The 19,666-nt window shown below is 53.7% G+C and overlaps 1 protein-coding gene across 18 annotated transcripts in view; it reads right to left on the bottom strand.

Moving 5' to 3' along the window:
- Positions 1–415: 415 nt before the first annotated feature.
- JAKMIP3 (Janus kinase and microtubule interacting protein 3) overlaps positions 416–19,666 on the bottom strand; it is a gene marked incomplete at both ends in the record, with an annotated part of 31,223 nt that continues 11,972 nt past the window's right edge. For 4 of the 18 annotated variants that reach the window (XM_084264280.1, XM_084264281.1, XM_084264272.1 and 1 more), the window contains 17 exons: positions 416–466; positions 1,521–1,586; positions 1,938–2,141; positions 5,002–5,079; positions 5,186–5,254; positions 5,871–5,936; positions 8,139–8,198; positions 8,288–8,386; positions 9,265–9,363; positions 9,819–9,881; positions 12,487–12,570; positions 13,686–13,814; positions 15,265–15,393; positions 16,242–16,301; positions 17,593–17,628; positions 17,950–18,081; positions 18,828–18,974. In XM_084264280.1, the coding sequence (XP_084120406.1) occupies positions 416–466; positions 1,521–1,586; positions 1,938–2,141; positions 5,002–5,079; positions 5,186–5,254; positions 5,871–5,936; positions 8,139–8,198; positions 8,288–8,386; positions 9,265–9,363; positions 9,819–9,881; positions 12,487–12,570; positions 13,686–13,814; positions 15,265–15,393; positions 16,242–16,301; positions 17,593–17,628; positions 17,950–18,081; positions 18,828–18,974 (1,572 nt within the window). Of the gene's footprint in view, positions 467–1,520; positions 1,587–1,937; positions 2,142–5,001; positions 5,080–5,185; positions 5,286–5,850; positions 5,937–8,138; positions 8,199–8,287; positions 8,387–9,264; positions 9,364–9,818; positions 9,882–12,486; positions 12,571–13,685; positions 13,815–15,264; positions 15,394–16,241; positions 16,302–17,592; positions 17,629–17,949; positions 18,082–18,827; positions 18,975–19,666 lie in introns of all 18 variants that reach the window. The other 14 variants (XM_084264278.1, XM_084264279.1, XM_084264270.1 and 11 more) reach the window with 10 other exon arrangements.

The raw sequence follows: 19,666 nt of genomic DNA, 5'->3' as shown, positions 1-19,666 counted from the left end.
AAGCCATCAGGGCTGCTTAGCCTGAAGGCAGGAGGTGCCAGAGCCCCCAGCCATGCAGGGAGAGGGGTGGTGGGTTTCCAGCAAGGAGCAGCCTGGATGGAGCCTGAGGAACAGGCACAGGCTGGGCTTTTCCCTGGATTGTGAGAGGTGCCTGTGCTCTTAACCCTGTCCTGTTTTTCTCTCCTTGCCCTTCCCTCTGAAGGAGGCCCTTGTGTTCCACACAGTTTAGCTGCTGGTGCCTTTTCAAAGGTTTGAGGGATTTCCATTTCTGGGTTCTGTGGGGCTCCCAGAGGACCCCTGATACTGCCAAGGCAGCCTTGAGCAGCAAGGGAAAGGCTCTGCTGCTTTACTGGGGGCAGAGGGGCGGGCAGAGGTGGCCCGAGGGTTACTTACCTTGGGCACAGGGCCTGAAGGGCTATGACCAAAGAATGAAAGCTAAGGAGAAAAATAAAAACAAAAATAAAAACTGAAAAGGGGAGGGAGGAGAGGAAAAAATGGAAGAGAAGAAAAAGAATAAGAGTTTACAGTGTGTTTAGCTGAGAAATAACCCGTGGTTACAGACAGAGCACAACAAAACTCTCAGTTGGAAAGAGCTCTAAGTGTGAGGTGAGATGTGAGGGCTGGGGGCTTGGCCACAGCCCCCTGTCCCTCAGACTGATGCAAGTCATCTCCTGCCCAAGCTGAGCCCAGCCCAGCCACAGCCAAGGGCTTGGGAAAGGGCAAGGAAAATGTTAGCCAGATTCTTCTGGTAGTTCAGGAGAAATTCCCAAACCAGCACAGCTAAGGAGTGGGATTAGTGTCAGGGGAGAGTCCAGCTCAGCCCCTCTTGTACCCAAACACGTCCTCCCACGGCATGTTCACGAGAATTGATGGTCTCAGGTGAGGGCAATTTTAGGGTAAAATTCAACAGTTATGGCTTGACTGGAGAAAGCTCAATGACATTAACCACGATGGCAGTGACTCTGTGGCTGCAGGTGAGGAGATGATGGAGATGCAGATGGAGAGGAGGAGGAGGAGAAGGAGGAGGAGGAGGAAAGGGGGATGAGAAGGGGAGGAAGAGAGGGAGAGGAGGAGAAGGGGAGGAGAAGGGGAGGAGGAGGAGAGAAGGAGGAGGCTTCCTCATTCCCTTTGGGGAAGGCAGGTCAGCACAGCTGCATGTGCAAATGCTGGAGTGGGAGGAAGGGGAGATCCCTGGCTCCTTCCCCAAGCCCCTCAGGAAGCTCTCACCCCTCTGCTGCCCGGCAGCCCTCCATTGCTGCCTTCCCAGGGTGGATGGACCCCCCCTGTCCCTGCTGAGCCCTCTCTTCGGGCTCTCCTGAAGGTCAGCAGAAGGAAGGACTCGGTTGAAGCTGGTGAGCTTCCCTGCTCAGAGGGACTAGTGCGAGTGCCCCGGGACTCCTGGCACACTCTCGTGTTAGCTCACTGCACTAACAACCCCCACTTCCCAGTTGCCTCTCCAGAGTGCAATGAGGACATGGTCATGGGCACACACAGCAGCTGTTCGCTCTGCATTACCTTACCTTTTCCTCTAACTCTTTTATTTGTCTTTTTTGGCCTTCAATTCTTTCTTCTAGCTCTTTAATTCTCTGTCAGATGTCAAATAAAAAACATTTATTAACCAACCAAATACAGACGTACCCAGAAGATGCACTGCTTTTGGAGACACAAGTGGCATGTGCTGCGCTTCTTTAAAATGAAATAAAGTTGGCTCTTGAGGTAGAGCCGAGTCCTCCACACCCATCACTGCGTGTGACAACTCATGGAAATCAAAGTGCCTGGGTTGCATGGATCATCCAAGGCACACTGGAATCTGGCCCCAGGACCAGCCACTTCTGGTTCAGCTCTAGGAGGAGAGGCTGGTGCTCAAAAGGTCCTTATGCTTCCACCTGAGGGACCGTCCCACCCCGAATCCTGTCGTGCCCACCATCAGCACCTACCTGCTGTGCGTGCTGAATGAGCTCCATCCTTTCCCGCAGGATTTGGGCGTCCCTCTCCCGGAGCTCACTCATCACCTGCCGCTTCCACTGCTCTACGGCGCTCTTCAGCTTCTCCTTCTCCTCTTCTGAAAGAAGTTCGGAAATTTTGGCTCCAGCTTCTTGCTGCAGGGCATCATAGAGCATGGCTTCTAATTCCAGAATTTGCTAATCAAAAACAATATAAGGCTGTCAGCTCGGTCTTGCCTCTGGTCGGAGGAGGATTTTGTGAGGGACTGAAAGTCCTACCCTGTGAGGAATGGAGTGTGGGGGGGCTGTGTGCTGAGCACGGGGCAGTGTGGAAAGCTCCATCCAAGGGGAGAAGCCTTCAGGCTGCTTCTATGCTGTGGGACTGTGAGCAGCACTGGGACACTGGGACACCCCCGGGGACAGCCTGGGCTGCCTCTCTCAAAACATACTGAGTATGGTGCCAGCCTCTCCTTTCTGGAGAAGAGGAAAAGAAGGGGAAGGGGAGTGATTCCCGAGGACTGGCTTTGCGAGGCAGGGCCATGCTGTCACTGTGAGGGTCTCCTCTCCCCGCTGTGCTGTCCCAGCAGCAGGGGTACAGCTCCAGCCAGCCTCCTGCCCGGGGGGGACGGCTCCAGGCTGTGTGTCTGCAGCCTTTGCACCAGCTCCTGTGAAGGGGTTTCAGGCACCTCCCCAGATACCAGGTAGTTAACTGGGCTCCCACCCCACACAGTCGTGACTCCACTGCATCACAAGTGTCTCCTGCACACACATGGATGTACCCCAGGTTGACTGAGACAAAAAAGTGTGTAGGAGATGGACTGACATGTCCCCAGGGTCCCCAAGCCTGGTACCCTCATGGGGCAAGTGACTCTGCCAGACAACACCTTCTGCTTCGAAGTCCAAAAGAAATGCTTTTCCTTTGTGTAAGCCAAAGCCAAGACAGAATCCCCTTCAGCAAGTTGGATACCAAGCAAGAGACAAGTGATGGCACCTCTGCCCACCCCCGCCAAAGCTGGGAGCGTCTCACAGAGCTCAGAACATGACTGCAGTAGCCGGTCTGCCCATCAGGGTGGGTCTGAAAGCACCACAGACAGATGTTGGGATAATTCTGCTGGAGTTAAATGGACAAGTTTGTCCCCCTGAGGCTGCTGGTGGTGTTTTTACTGCGGCTTAGCAGACTGGGAGGATACCAGCAGTTACAAGAACAGTGACATCATGGCAGGCGTTAAAAGACAGCAGAAAGATAGCTGAAAGACAGCAACCATAGTGTACCTGTGGGGAGGTCACGTCACATCCCAGAAGATGCTGCTTTTCCTGTTAAAAGTAACGCCAACATCCTTGCTAACAGCAGCTGTCTCAACAAAATGCTGTTGCTGGAGACGCCGATTTCCACTGGGCCCTGAACCGCGCTTATCCCCTGTTATCCCTCTCGGGCTGAACTGACTTGTGAAGGACAAAGAGTGCAGAGAAGGGGAAACTCAAGGTCTCCAGAGCTGCAGCAGCGTCAGGAGTCTCTGCAAAAGCCAAGAGCTTCTTGGAGGAAAATCCCCTCCAGCAGCCAAAGGGAGTGAAACCCGTGCAAAGAGCTTAGCGGTTCCGGCTGCTAATCTTGTTGGCTTTGGTTAGCGGGGGAAGATTAGCAGCTCCTCATCTCAAGGGGCACAAAGGAGACATGGCAGTGAAGCGAATTGTACAAATCAAAACGCATTTTGCCACTCAAATTTTGGGGCAGAACAAAGCTTTCTGCCGCTTTCAGCCTGTGTTTGTGTCCAGGAGTAAAGCCTGTTCCCTGCCAGGGGACACTCTGTGACACATCCAAAGAGCCCTTTGCTATTTCAGCACGGTCTGTTACACTCCTTCCTTCTCCAGGAGCAGCAGAGCCAAGGAGCAGGTAGTTTTTGTTGGAACCTTTGCTAAATTTGGGATGCTGGAAGTGGAGATCCACCTCAGGGATGGAGAGCGAGCGGCTGGCTGCGAGCCGCAGGGGTGCTGCGTGCACCCTGACTGACAGCCACGGCCCCGGGCCTGAGCTCTCCCACAGACTCTGGGGTGTTTCGAGGGGTGCCAGCTGAGTTTTGCCACTGTCACACGTTTCCACACGCTCAGACTTAGGGGTCTGCTTCAGGACTCGCCCCAGACGCAGGGGATCACCCCGCTCAGGGCTCATCTGTGAAGATAAGCTCTCAGAAGGCCCAAGGCTGCTGGAGGTGCCCCGGCGCTAGGCCCAAGCCCGCAGGGAAGGGCGGGTGTGTGTTTCCTACGGTTCCCACTGCACACAGACACGGGGCCCAGACACAGGTCTCGGCACTGGAGGAAATGAACAGCATCCTTGCAGGACCAGAGGCGTACGGAGTCAAAGCTCCCCCAAACGGCCTGATGGACAAACAGGCCATGGCCAGAAAAAGAGGCAGAAATGCTCACAGCTTCTCTGAAGCGTAACGGTGCTCAAGAGGGAATGGAAAGGAAGGAATGAGAGAAATCGATGCACAAATGTATGCATTTGTGTCTTCATTGAGCATATATTGACCTTTTCTCTAAGTGCAGGAGACAAGACGGCTGATGGCTAAAGAGATCGTTGAAACGGGCTGGGATCAGTTACTGTTGACTCTGGCTGACAAGCAGCTTCACTTCAAATCTACAGAATCACAACCAGTATCTGCAGCTACACTGGTTACACAGACTGAAAGATCTAGGGAGATGTCTCGGTCACAAGCTCTATGGTGGAGGGAAGAGAGACATGACTGAAAACATAATTTGCTTATCAGTCATTACCAAAACCCCTGCAATTAAAATGGGTGTTTAATAAACCAATATTTAGATCCTAATCCTGCAAGGACCATGCAAACCCAAGGTTCTCCATCCATAGGGAACTCTGTACATAAGGAACTCTGTTAGCTCGGGGAATGGAGGGGTTTGTTTAAATTGAGTGTATGTAGTCCCCTGGCAGCTCCACGAGTGGTGCTGCCCAGAGCAGAGAGCTCTGCTCTACAGAACAGACATACCCCACACGGTAAGGTAACCACGGTGCTGGAACTCAGTCAAGAAGGGTTTCCCTCACCTTGTGAGCTTGGTCCAAGGACTGCTTCCTGAAGTCGAGCTCATCATCCAGGTAGCCCTTCTGCTTGCTGAACAGCTCCTGGGGACAGCGGGAACAGGCAGTCAGTGCAAGGGCCACGGCCCAGTGTGGCAACAGCTCTTCCTGCTGCCTCTGCAGCCACTGCGGTCCCCTCCTCCCTCGGTACCTTTTCATTCTCAAGATCCAGCATCTTCTGCTGCAGCGCCGACTCCGTCACCTCTATCTGCTGTAGCCACTGCACAAAAACAGGGTGTGGGTGCCTGAGCCTGAAGGGCAGGGGCAGCCCACCTGCACCCCGGGCTCTCCTGGGACTTCAGGGGCTGTGGGCACACACTGCAAGTACTCGATTAAATTCACTCGATACAAGAGCAAAGACTAACTGTATCATTGCATCTCTTCTTTTGGCTATATTGCTGTTGGGATAGGAGGTTTATTTTAGAGGCTGCTGTTTAACACCACTTGGCTCTCTGAGCAGTGTGTTAAAATAAGCCATGCCTGTCTGTGCTGCCTGGGTGTTATCTCTGCGGTGGTGAAAACTAATTTAAGTGTAATTCCACACTGAACCCCACGCTGGTTTGGGTGGGGACAGACCCCAGACCCCCCAGTGCCCCCTGCCATGTACAGGGACATCCCCTCCCAGCCCAGGGTGCCCCAAGCCCCATCCAACTCATCCTGACAGGGATCCCGGGGCAGCCCCAGCTTCTCTGGGCACCCTGTGCCAGGGCCTCCCTGCCCTTGTAGGGATCGTGGTGTTATCATTTTCATCACCAGTGTCTTCAAGTGAGCTATTTTGGGAGGGTGGGAGGCTTCCCATGACACATGTTTACACACGAGGGACACAGGGTTTTTACCTTTTCAGCCAACGTGAGAACTGTCCTGGCTTGTATGACAACCACTTGCTCCTCGTTGGTCAGATTCTGCACCAAAAGCAGAGCATAATTACAAGAGGTGCCAGTGTCCTGCTGTTAACCCCCTGCTCGGGCCACTGCTGTATTGAGTACGAAATTAAATAATAAACTAAGACAAAGAAAGTATTGTAACACTGTGGTAAACCCAGTTGGGACTCCTCAGGCGGAGTTGTCAGACATAGAGATAACTGAGGTGTTGGCCCTGGATCTGTCTTCCCCTGCCAGGGAGAAAGCACACAGTCACACAGGCCAAGATCAAGCGCAGCATGCTGTGCCATGGGGAAAGGAGATGCAATCCCACGTCCTCAGAGCTCCACTGTGTGCACGGTGGGTTAACACACCATCCTCATTCTGCACAGCCAGTCCTGGTGTCGGGAAACATCTGTTAAGGAGTTAGCTGCTCCATCTGGGGTTTGTTTGGAAAGAAGTACTGACACAATGGGTGGCATCTCACCCCAAGGCCCCACACCCCCAGCAGAAATGTATGCTCCTGGCTGGGCTGGCACTGGGCAGAGCTGGGGGGCAGCAGCCAGCATTGCCATGGTAATGGGGAGCTTGGTACTAGGGGAGAGGGGTGACCTTCAGGTAAGGGACAGCCAAAGTGCTCTGGGGCAGGGAGGGCAGGAGATCTTTTCTGGGGACCACAGAAGTTGTCATGTCCATAAATGTAAGTCACTGCTTGTAAAACAAGTGACATGGAGTCAGAAATAGAACCATCTGCATGGCAATGGATGGTTCTTCCTGTCCTGCCACTAGCCCTGTCTGGGGGAGAGGAGGACATGGGTGGTCCTTGCCCCCTCACCGGGCTGTCCACGTGGAGCTGGAGCCTGAGGGGCTGCGTCGCCCCCCACCCTTGGCTCTGCTCAGGGGTTTGCCTTACTCAAGGCACTACATCCCTCAGGACAGTGCAGGGGGAAGCGGCCAGGAGCTGCCGGGGGGCTTTGTGGGGATGGAAGTGGGAGAAGGCAGGGAAAAGGCTGGAAGCACACCGGGGCAGGACATGGGGAGGCCTCCCCAGAGCCCCTACCAGCCAGGCCTGACGAGGTGTGCCCACGGGGCAGCCTGCCTGCAGTAGCTGCCCATGATGTTAGACACAGGGAGGCAAGAAGAAAGCACAGGCTGAGTCTGCAGCTCTCTCGTGGGAACTGCCACCTCCCCTGGGATCACATCTGGCTGCAACTCCCATGTGATGGGAGCACAACGTCAGGAGGGAACACCACCACAGACCAGAGGCTGCTCACACTCCTAACAAAGCCAAGGGGAAAGGAAAGGGAATGGACAATGAGAGGAAAGGTGCCACTTTCCTGCTCCTGGTGGTCTCCAGGCTGCCTGTTTGGGATGCTGAGGGACCAACCTGACGTTACTGATGCCATGGAAGGACCCGGTTAGCATGGGCACGAACAGAGTGCCAGCACCAGGCCCTCTCCCTGCACACTGTCTCAGCTCATGGTCTCTAACCTTAGCTGTATTTATTTTTTTTAATTCTTTGAAAATGATTTCAGGATTCTTCACATTTTTGCTGTGTGAATGTCACTAACCAGAGCGAAGGGGATTAATTGCCTCGGTGCTTCAGCTCCTCCAGTCAGTGCTGGCTGGATTCTGTGGGGCAGAGCGGTGCCTGGGGGGAGCTCCTGGGGTCTCTGCCAGACTCTCTGCTCTCCCCTGCCCCTGGCAGCCCCGTGGGCAGCAGGGCTCTGCTGACAGGTAGAGAAAATGCACAAAGGGACCTGCATCTTCCACGTCCCTAACTGCAGGTAGGACCAGTCACTTACTGAAGGAGAGACGCTTTCAGATTGCTTATTATTTGTTTCTCCTTTTCATGCTCCTGCTGTAGCTTTGTGTGTGACATCCTGGGCACCAGCAGAGGGTTATCAGGCCACACCGAAACACGCAGCTGCTAGGATGCGAAAGCGAAGCGAATGCAGAGTAAGCAACTCAACCGTGTGTGAACAGAGCCAGAGGAACCCAACCAAACCACTTCAGTTTCAATGTGTTCTCCAAACCACTGAAAGCTCCAAAGCAGCACTGTGACTCGCGTGGCGCTGACCAGGGGCTGTAACCACATGGGAAAAGCCCCCAAATGCTTAGCTTACAGCCCTGTTCTCAGGCTGTGGGGAGGGCAGGCTGTGCAGCAGCAAACCAAGGGCTTTTCCAGCTTAGCAGCAGGACAGATATTTACCAAAGCATGCACAATTGATTAAAGGAACATACACTTACGGCGTTATCCCCTAAAATGTCCAATTTTTTCATCAGCTCTGCTACTACTATGTCCTAACAAGAGAGAAATGGAAAACCAGGAGTCAGACAGGAGCAGGTGGCTTTGCTTGGGGGAAGGAAGATAGGAAACGAGAATCCCTTACTGTTACACCTTCTGCCTCGCAGTAGACTTGGAGGGGGCTTTTCCCCTCCGTGAAGGGACCGTGATGGAAGTTGATGGCAGGCGACCGCCTTTCTCTCTCCTGAAATGACAGTAATTGTTTGGTTACCCATGGTGGTACGTCAGAAATGGCAGCTGCACCAGGAGCTCAGGAAATACGGGTTGGAAAGGGCCTGCTCTGATGACAATGCTGTTGCAGTGCCCAGGAACCCTTCTGCCCACAGCTATCCACACCTCAGCCAGCAGCAAGGGCCATTTCTCTGGCCAGACCATGTGCTTTTGTGGGGGTCTGTGGGACTGGCAGGGAGGCAGGACAGACATGCATACTCAGAGCATGGAAACTTTCCCCCCACGCTGCTTTGCTGGGCACTGGTCACCACCTCTTCCCTGCTGTTCTGACCACGTAACACATTTGAAAACCACACACTAACACCCAGTATAATATAAAGAGCATTGAAATTTGTCTGGTAAGGGGCTGCTTGGAGAATTTGGAGAAGAGTTCTGCTTATCAGGTAATGATAAAGCAAACAGACAGCTCCATGCAGTGAACTGAGTGGTCTGGGCCAGGTGGCTCCCTCTCTGCAGGCTTGGCAAGAGCTGAAACACAGCCACAATTCTGAAAACAAAGTTCTTTCCCTGTTATTTCCCCACGTGTGACCTGTTCTGGTTTTATCACTTTGCAGAACAGATGGGGTGTAGTAAAACGTGTATCTAGATCACGAGGCAATCTTCTGGATCTCAGCATCATGTAAGCAGTCAGACTGCCAGAACAGCCTGCAGGAACACCAGTATTGATCCTGGGCCTTTGTTTGGGTTCTTTTTCATTGATGCTTTGCACCAAAGCCCGGTCTCACTCAGTGCAAGGCAGCTCTTTAGAGTAAACGTGGGTGAGTTCCCAACGCCACGGTGCCCCGGCCTCGGCTCACGCAGCCCAGGACCGTGGCTGCCACACGTGCTCACTTCAAGCTCCAAGATCCTGAACTCCAGGAGCTCGTTTTGATCCTTAGCGTCCTGGACATCGTGCTTCAAGCGAGCTTCCTCAGCTTCCATTTGCTTTATCTGCAAAACAAAGCAACACGTGTTAGCACTGTCTGCAGACTCACTCGAGATCTGCCGCGCTCTGACCGTGCCCGGAAACACCGGGCTCAGCGGGAGCACTGAGGGTCCCAGCCCACCCCAGGGCACCAGGAGCACCAAGGATCCCAACTCACCCCCAGCTCAGTTAGAGCACCGAGGGTCCCAGCCCACCCCAGGGCCAGTGCAAGGTGGACTGCAGCTGGGGCACGCAGGGCTTTTTCCCAGACCCACATCCTCTGTGCCCAGATGTTTTATGGGCAATAGGGAATGCCAGAAACCCACTATTCCTGGCAGGTTTATAAGGATCTTGTTATATGTGAATTATTTCTGTCAGAGCTGTGTGATACAGGTAAAACACTGCACCCTCTGCACTGTTCCAACTACTAGTATTATGCGAATACTACAAATAGAAAAATATAAACAGAAACACTGGACACCTTTTCCACCAGTTCTTGATTTCTTCTATACAGTGCCTGCTTCTCCTCAATCCACTTCATGTCCTTGAAAAAGAAACAACCAATACTGTAGGTGAGGCTGGCAACGTTCAGCACAAACACGGCAGCAAGTGCTTCACTGAACCACAGGACTAGAGAAGAGGGCAGAGTAACATTGCATGGGACCCTCCTGCATCCAAGAGACCACACGACTGCGCCGTGGGCATCCAGAGCGGATGTGAAAGCTCCCGGCACTGTAACGGCTTTGCTGTTTGGGCAGCACTGTGAAGGAGAATGTTCTAGCACCAGCTCAGCAGACGGATGCAGGTGGCAGGTATTTGGAGCTCAGCAGGGCAATCCAAAGGGACACAAACGGTGTGCCACAGCCAGGAGTGTCCTGCAGTCTGTGCCAGGGCTGGGCATCACCTGCCGAAAGCTGCTGCAGCCCCCAAACCTGCCCAGACCTTGAGAGGGGCTGGCTGTGCAGAGCGGAACCTCAGGGTCAGAGCAAGGTGAGAGCCCGTGGTGCCACAGCAGGCACCTTGCAGTGAGTGGGGGTGGGATTACCCGAGTGGAAGTCTTGCCACATTAGAGCACAACCAGGACACCCGAGTAACGCTGAGTGACACGAGCGCGGCAGCGCCCGGCGGGTGCTGGACGGGGTGTGATGTGCTGCACGTTAATCACTCAGACTGAATCTCCAACAGTCCATCCCGTGGGTTATTCAGCTGTATTTCAAATTAATCCTTTCTGAAGGAATGACTGAGGTGGCCAGACAGGCTGCTGATGAGCAGACAGCACGGGGAAGGGCACAAAGAGCTGAGCCAGACACTTCCACTAGACAAACTTCCTCTGACCTTAAGGAAAGCACTCACAGCAGAGTTTTCCATGTGACAAGAACCACTTTGTCTCTGCTGAAAATACACTGCCCGTGCTGTGTGCTTCCTCCCCCCCTTGGAGCCCCAATCCCTTTCTCAACACCTGCTTTTCTCCTTCTACGGAAGTAAAACCTCATGGAGCTGCAAGGAAAGCTGCTGGCAAGGAGAGCTCACTCCTACACTCTCTAAACAAAGGTTTCATTAGGAAATAAAGAGTCTGCCTTTATTTTACCTTCTCAGTTTTCTCCTAGGTATCAAAAATACTGTTTCTCAGTGAGATTCTGAAGCAGAGCAGCTTCCTGCCCAGCACAGCTCTTCCCTCTCCTCACCGTCCTGCCTCCCCGGTATCTATGCGCATCCCCAAAGTGAAAAGGGAACTGGCCTGCTGCTCAGGGATCTCATTCCTGGGAGAGGCACAGGAAAATCAGACACAGTGTAGGGACAGGACAAATAGCAGGGCTGTCAGCTGGGGCCAAGGAGCCCCCGTGCTTTGGGACATCTGGCAGTGACAAGGGCCATGGCAACCCATTTCCATGCCGCTGTGTGGGGAGATCCCCAGGGGCCTGTAGCATGTCACACTATTTGGACATCCCAGCAGCACACGTGCCGAGCTCAGGCCAGCCTTTACCAGCTAGCCTTTGCTGTGCCCCACTGTCACATCTGCACATTACAGACCCTGCCACACAGGCATCACCCCTCTGCTCCCCGTCACACCGGAGCAAGCGAGGCACCAGCTGAGAGCAGCAAAGGTCTGTGGGCCTTAGTGGTGCTTCAGGAGCTGCTGTGGAAGCACCAATGGGCACTCAGGTCTGTGGGACTGATGTCTGGGATGCGACGTGCAAACGGGGAGAGTAGGGCTTTCAAAAGCCCCTGCCTGCTGCCTCTAGCTGGAACCAACTAGACACACACATGAAGTGCTCTCTGTTCAGTTAGCTAACACACTTAGTGAAACAGTCAGTGCTCAGCAAGTTGCACTAACATCTCCTAAATCAGGGGTGCAGTGGTGATGGAGCTGTGCGGGGATGTGGGGATGGAGCTGTGCGGGGATGTGGCGATGGGAGCTGTGCGGGGATGTGGGGATGGAGCTGTGCGGGGACGTGGGGATGGAGCTGTGCGGGGACGTGGGGATGGAGCTGTGCGGGGATGTGGCGATGGAGCTGTGCGGGGATGTGGCGATGGAGCTGTGCGGGGATGTGGGGATGGAGCTGTGCGGGGACGTGGGGATGGAGCTGTGCGGGGATGTGGCGATGGAGCTGTGCGGGGATGTGGGGATGGAGCTGTGCGGGGACGTGGGGATGGAGCTGTGCGGGGATGTGGCGATGGAGCTGTGCGGGGATGTGGGGATGGAGCTGTGCGGGGACGTGGGGATGGAGCTGTGCGGGGACGTGGGTATGGAGCTGTGCGGGGACGTGGGTATGGAGCTGTGCGGGGACGTGGCGATGGAGCTGTGCGGGGACGTGGGTATGGAGCTGTGCGGGGACGTGGGGATGGAGCTGTGCGGGGACGTGGCGATGGAGCTGTGCGGGGACGTGGCGATGGAGCTGTGCGGGGATGTGGCGATGGAGCTGTGCGGGGATGTGGCGATGGAGCTGTGCGGGGATGTGGGGATGGGAGCTGTGTGGAGATGCTCCCTACAGTACACACTGACAGGGATGGCAGTTGCTTCCCTAGTACGTGTGGTTTGCAATTACTAATTGCAATTGCTAATTCCATATGCACCCAGACACTGCAGCTCCACGCAGCCAGGTGACCCAGCACCCCCCCTGCCCCCTGCACTGAGCCACGAGCCTTACCTGCCCCTGCTCAGCAAGAGCCTTCTCCAGGTCCTCTATCTGTGCCTGAGACCGGTGTATTTCTGCCTGGAGCTGCTCACGTGTCTGTAGGATTCGAGCGGAGAAAGAAAAGATAATAAATCAAACTTTCTCCAAAGGACAAAAGCAAGCACAGGTCCAGAGACTCCTAAAGCCACACATACCTATACCACGCAGTTTGTAAAGTTCTTTGGCAAAACAAACCCGAAGCCAAGCACACAGCACTAGTCACCCATCACAGAGAGAGCTCTGCAAGATGGGGTAACAATTCTGAGCCTCGGGATTAACACAAGCAGCATCCCCTTAGGGAGGCAGCAGTGAGAGGCTTCCTCCAGCTGGTATGAGGGTCTGCAGCCAGCAGCCAGGGCGCTGGGAAGCCAGTGTAACAGAGTCATTTCTCCATGAGAACCATTTCTGATGAGTTAAAAAGCATAAATAGCTCAAAAAGCTCACACCATGTGTGTGCAATGTTATAACTCCATCACTCCTTATGCATTTAGCACCCTATCATACGCTCTTACTGCACTGGGTGGGTTTTCTACTGGACTTGCCCCTTCCTCTCCTGTGTTCACTGTGCATTCTGTGCACAGCAAGTCCTGCTGGTTCCTCCTGATACACAACAAACCACAATAAACGTACCATTCTGTGACCAGTGTGTGCAGCTGGGTGGGCTGTGGGAGGCAGACAGGCAGGCAGAATGCTGTAGGACACTTTGTAATTTAATTAAGAATAAAAATCCCAGCTGTAAACCTTCCAAAGGTTTCATGAGGAGTCGTGTAATCCCACAGAACCCAGACAGAATTAAAAACCCAGCATTACACATCTAAGGCTATCAGTCCTACATTGTCATAGAAAGAGAGCTTAATTTCAAGGATTTCCCATAAAAATCCTCTCTGAATCCCCCTGAGACTGATCCGAGGTGCAAAGACAAACCCATCAGCTGTGGTTCCTCCAGCCAGCTGGCACTTCCTGGGGGGGTAGGACAAGCTGGCTGGAGTCAGAGACCCCAGAGCCCACCTCAGCACCCAGAGCAGCCCAGTCCCCTGCCCTGCGTGCCCAGTTGGCAGCGTGCTAGAGGGGCTGTCTGACCCCTGCCTAGCTTGCAAACAACCTGGGCAAGTAAACTGCCCCCACCCTACACCCCCAGTCCTTTATTTCCATGTAATATAAGCCATTTAGACCTTAACTTCTCGTTCTGCATCCAATGTTCCTCCGACCTGTTCCTGCAATAGGGCGTAAGCGCGTTGCAGCGCCTGGTACTCCATGGTCAGCTGCCGGAACCGCAGTTCTGTCTCCTCCTTGGCCATGCCCTGCAAGTGAAAACAAACACACCTTGCACCAGTGATGCTTTCTTACCTCCAATGAGAGTAAAAGAAACCCAGATGAGGGGATTATGCTTGTTTTCTCCATGAAGGGCAAAGATTATTCCTTCCAAAACGCCATCTGGGAAGCAGAGCACTGCAGATCTGCTCACGTGCTCCCAGGCTGTTTCCTTTGTCCATAAACCACCTCTGCACACACTGCCTGCCACACAGTGAAATAGAGGGGGAAAAAAGAACTCCCCCTATGTTGGAAACACAGAAATTTGCCATCAGTGTAACTTGCTGCTGACTGAATTATTGCTGTGCCAGGCAAAGCCATCCCATCTGCAGGTGAAAGTACCCTCTCCTCAAACAACAAAAGGCGTCTAATCCAGAGAATAAACCCAGCTAATATTAGCCCAGCTAATAAACCCAACTAATCTAGATTAAGACCAACTAATCTAGAGTTGATACTTGAAATGGTGCCACGAAGATGAAGACAGCCCTTCATCTTCCCTGCTCTCCTCACAACGCCCAGCACTGAGCGCTTCCCTGTCAGGCTCACCAGGGTATTTCATCCAACATGAGGTGCAGTTACACTGCTGGCTGCATGCAGGAACTTCACTCCATCCCAACAGGGAAAACGTCAGCACAGGAAGGAAAACCAAACAGGCTCATGTGTATGAAAACACAAGTGGGGTTCCTGCAGGGCAGCACACACCTGGTAACCGCTCACGGATCTTCTGTGGAGGAGATGGGGATTTTCTGGGTGCCCTCTTACCAGCTCTGACTGCAACCCAGGGTAGAGGCAGACTGGCAGATGAAAAAATGCAGCAGCATCACACCATGAGAAGGCTGCTTATTATCCTGCTTATCACAGGGTTCTTGTTAAACCCAGGGGTGTGCAAGGGTGCAGTGCCCTGGCCCACGCTGGGGAGCACGTTTGTAGGGACGCCCTGCAGAAGAGTCACTTTTATTTGCATCCCAGCTGCCTCTGTGTGTGCCCGACCCCACGACATCAGTGAGAGACGCCCTTTCTGCTGCAGGGGGAGCTCTACGTGGCAGCTTCCTCCTTCCAGACACACAGACCCTACAGCTTCAGACTGCCCTGTGCCCAGCTCAAATGGAAGGACTGAAATGACACTGCATGGGCACAAACCTGCAGGGAATCTCAGTGCCAACGCGTCTTCCTGGAGCCAACCAACCTGTCAGGCTGTTCAGAGCTCTGAACTATAACCCCATCAGAGAGCTAACATCCTTAGCATGGGATATTTCCAGCTTCACGTTGTGAAATCACCGAGGACTCAAGATGCAGAGATACCAACCACCGTGCCCAGTATAACACCAGTTTATCATTCCCTGGCCAGAGGTGACAGATGGATGATGTAACAGAGCAGGACCTACCTAAAATTAGTAGCAAGGTTTCAGTAGAAAAGAATACATATTTTTGGACAAATACCTCTTCCAAGTCGTCTTCAGGTGTGCAGGGGGTTTGGTCTGTCCGGTCAGTTTGGTAGGAGATAGAGGAACCATCAGACTCCAAGGAGGCTTCTTCGTCGTAGCCAAAAAACGTCTCCACGACCGGCTTCTGGCAGAGACAAGGTGTGAGTGGGCACAGCCGTGCCACAGGGCACCAGTGCCATCCCCATGCCAGCCTGACGGCCTGGGGGACAGCAGCAGCTCTGCACACAGAGCTGAAGCCTGGGCAGGGTCTGGACACGCACCCTGCTGAGGAACCCCTGCTCCAGAACACCAGCACTGCTCGCTGTTGGTTCTGGGAAAGCTTTGTCACCCCCGTGGGGAACAGCTCTAGTAACAGCTGCAGTGTCACACCCGCAAGGCCCCTGTCCTTTTGGCTGCCCCACGATCTCCCCAGCATGGGGGAGAGAGACAAAGCCACAGGCAGAGCACAGCCCACTGGCAGGGCCCTGGTGTCACACCATACGGTGTCACTGCAGAGGCAGTGTTTCTATTAACGTGCTGCCCAGGGTTCATTCACCAGCAGCTCTTTTCCCTGAGCTCTGGCTGCTGCTCCTCGTAACCAGCAATTTTTGTGTGTAACTAACCCCAAACTGAATGATTTACAACCTCCATGTGCTTTCCAGCAGTGCCATTAAAGGATCCCTCTGAGATGTGTTAATTCCTGAGGTGTGTCTCTCTAAAGACAGTCACCTCCCACTGAAGTCCCCCTGGACACCGAAAGTGCTCGGGGTACCAGAGGGATGTGACTGCTCGTGATGCGATGCGAGCGCTTCCCCTTCCCTGGATCTTCTGAGTTGGGACAATATTAGGAGCATCCTCAGACCCAAATTTAAGACTAGGATCTGCGTACAGATCCTGGAGGAGAACGTTCCCTGCATGGCCCCAAGGCGCTCGGAGCACCCCAAGAAGCAGCACGTCCACCAGCATGGCACCACACAAGCCTTCTTCCTTTACCTTAGGGATTCTTGTCATCTTTTTCCTTTGCTTCCTATACCTTAGCAGCTTATCACGTTCCTGAAAGAAGCAGACACAGGTTAGCTGTTGCCAGGGACTGACATTTAACAGAGCCACGTCAGTACTGGTGCTCACTGGGCAGTCAAGAAAGAGTAATGCCAAGGCTGGCTGCTGCCTCAGCAGGAAATAACCATGGCTTCACCAGTCTAATGTTGGTTTTACTCCCCCTTGTCTAAGTGTGCCACAGACAAGCAGCAATTGCTCTATATTCATGAAAGTCAAGACAGCAGAAGAAAGCTGGTTACACCCTGTGCAAGGTGCTGCCAGCTCAGGCCCTGCTCCTGAGCTGCCCTGCAAGGACACGACACACTCCAGCCCATGGCTCCTCTCTGGGGATGCTCCCTCTGCCCAGATTGACTCCTGGCCCTGGCTGCTGTGGGTGCTGGTGCCCTCTGGAAGGGGCACAGGTGAGCAGCCACCTATGTCAAATCCAGAGACCGTCTGCACTCCCACCTTCAGCTGACCTCTGTAAGGGTCTGCAGGTCCCAGTGCTCCCCACAGAGGGTTTGGGCACTTACTGCAGCCAGCAAACTGTCCTGGCCAGTGGAAGCTGTGACATCCTTCATCCTGCCAGGTGGGTTTTTCATAGTACAGGAAAACATTCCATTTATTCTGGATTGTGAGTGCAGGGAAACTCTGGGATCAGAGAAAGCTCAATTTGGAAGGGAAGCCCCTCGATCTTCCATTGTCACCCTCTGGTGAAAGGATGCTGTGGCACCATGGGACTCTGGCACTGTGTCACCAGCCCAATGGCAAATCCCAACACCAGCAGTCAGGAGAGAAGAAAACCGAATGCTTCTTTTGCTGGGTGACATGAACTTTGCTGCCAAAGAGCCCCCATGTCAGTGGCTGAACTTCACACAGACTTCACTGAAGATAGTGAAGGGATGAGGGAAGGGCAGCGACTGGGAACATGCCAGCGTGGGGGAGACAAAGCCACTGGCAAACAGGCTCTCAAAAAGAGACAATTCCAACGTGGCAGAGCTGTCCCAGAGATGGGGACCCTCAACATCGGCCATCAGAACAGGGTGATCGTGCTGCCCTTCACCTCTGAGTTCATCCTAGTGATGAAAAAAAAGCTTCCTCTCTCATCAGAGCTTTCCTCCCCACCATCACTACACTTTTCTCTGGAGAACAGCTTCTGACACAGTCTTTTCTTAGTGAGAAAACCACTGAGTTAGCTGCCTCAATAGAGAAGTAAGTGAGAATAAATGTTATTTACCCTGCCCTCTTTTCATGAACAGCAGTTTAAAGCTTACAAAGATGAGGATGAAGTTAACTTCCTTCTTACCATGACACTCTTCACGTAGCCAGCAGTTTCCAGGGTCTAATAAGAAAGAATAAACTAATGTCAGGAGTGTACAGACATTAAGAGCCACAGCAGTTATTCACATGCAGAGCATTACCATTTCTGTCAGGCATGTATGATGCGGGTGGAAAGGATTTCTCCAGGTACAGTGCCACAGGGAACTTGGCTTCAGCCCAAACACTACTAAGGATGGAAGCACCTACCACATTTCTGCTGGTGCAAGCTATGCCCATTTGCTCACAGAAACCCAACCATAACCTCAGCCCTTGCTGAGGCTTCTTGTTCTTCTGCTCTGGCCTTAGCTACGCCTCTCATGAGAGCAGCGGCACTACGTCTTACCTTGGAGAGTTCATCGATGATATTTTGCTGTTCGATGACTTGTAGCCTCAGGAAATCGACTTCTCTCTCCTCCTGGCTGTGGTCAAGGTCATTTAAAGAGCTCGGTCTCCTTATTGTTCCAGCTCTTTGTCTCTGAAAGAAACCCACACGGCAGAAGAGGCCGGTCAGGAGGCTCTGCCAAAGGACAGTGTACTTCCCTGTACAGCTAGTGATGCATCTGCTCTACAGGCTGCTCTGGCAGCTGTCCTGCTCCTCCTGTGCTGGTGACACAGCTAGATGGCAAACGGGGCAGCTGTTCCTGCTCCTCAGACCGTGGCATGAAGCTCGTGGCCCCTGGGGAGGACAGCAGGCACATGGGCCTAGTGCGGGTCAGCTGCATCTGCTCCTCAGCCCCACCAAGAGCTGCCTGGGCAGAGGAGCAGTGCGGAGAGCTGGGGACAACGTCGCTTCGCCCTGGGTTCCTCAGGGATCCCCTAGTCCCGTTCGTTTGGAGCTGCAGCACCCATGGGGCTGACCTCAGCCCTGGGCAGTGCCATGGCTACGGCCCACTAACCACCTGCAGTGAAGAAAGGCAGCCAGGCCCAAGTGTCCATCTCCTCGGGACCACCAGCGGTTTGGGACGGAGGCCCAAGGGGGAGCGGGGTGCCCTGTGCTCACGTCGCAGCTCAGCACTCGCCCGATCCAATCGTGCAGAGCTCACACAGTCTCTTTTCTTCAGAACTATTTGTTTTAAAGTCAAAACAAAACATCTTATAAACCCAGGACATGTTCAAGCACAGACCTCCCAGCAGAGCACCGGGAAGGGGAACGTTCCCGTCAGACTCGCGGGCCTGGGATGCTGCCTGTGAGTGCCGGCTCCCTGAGCACAGGACTCTCACCATCGCTATGTTCTCCTGTGTCACAAACTTCAGTTTGTTCTCCATTCGGCGTAAGGCATGGGACAGCTCTTCATTCTTCCTGCTAAGGCGTTTGTTTTTGTCCAGGATGGGCTTGTACTGACTCTCAGCTTCTCTCAGACGTTTTAACTGAAAGATGAAGAATTAACACCTCTGGAGCGAACATTCTGCATCAAGTGTGTTACCAGCTTTCATTCACTATCACACTAGCAGTATTTGCTGCTAATTCAAAGCAGGATCAATCAAAACCCCTCAGCATCACAGAACCGTAGGGGTTGGAAGGGACCCCCAGAGCCCATGGGGTCCAACCCCCTGCCCAGGCAGGGTCCCTAGGACAGGGCAGTGCCCAGACGGGGCTGGAATCTCTGCAGAGAAGGAGACTCCACACCCCCTGGGCAGCCTGTCCCAGGGCTCCCTCACCCTCACTGGGAAGAAGTTCTTCCCCACATTGGGGGGGAACTCCCTGTGCTCCAACTTGAGCCCATCGCCCCTTGTCCTGTCCCCACAGACACTGAGCAGAGGCTGCCCATGGCCCCCTGGGTCCCACCCTTCAGCTATTGATCCCCATTGATCAGATCCCCTCTCAGGCTGCTTCTCTCCAGGCTGAACAGCCCCAGCTCCCTCAGCCTTTCCTCCCAGGGGAGATGCTCCAGGCCCTTCAGCATCTCTGTCCCTCCTCTGGACTCTCTCCAGGAGATCCCTGGCTGTTTGATCCCAGGGAGCCCAGCACTGGACACAACACTCCAGGTGGGGCCTGAGCAGGGCAGAGCAGAGGGGGAGGATCCCCTCCTGTGACCTGCTGCCCAAACTCCTTTTGATGC

This window comes from Gallinula chloropus (assembly GCF_964237585.1).
Source record: "Gallinula chloropus genome assembly, chromosome: 5".
NCBI classification, from domain to species: domain Eukaryota; kingdom Metazoa; phylum Chordata; class Aves; order Gruiformes; family Rallidae; genus Gallinula; species Gallinula chloropus.
The sequence above is the reverse complement of the archived record's forward strand: the minus strand, read 5'-3'. Positions and strand labels throughout refer to the sequence as shown.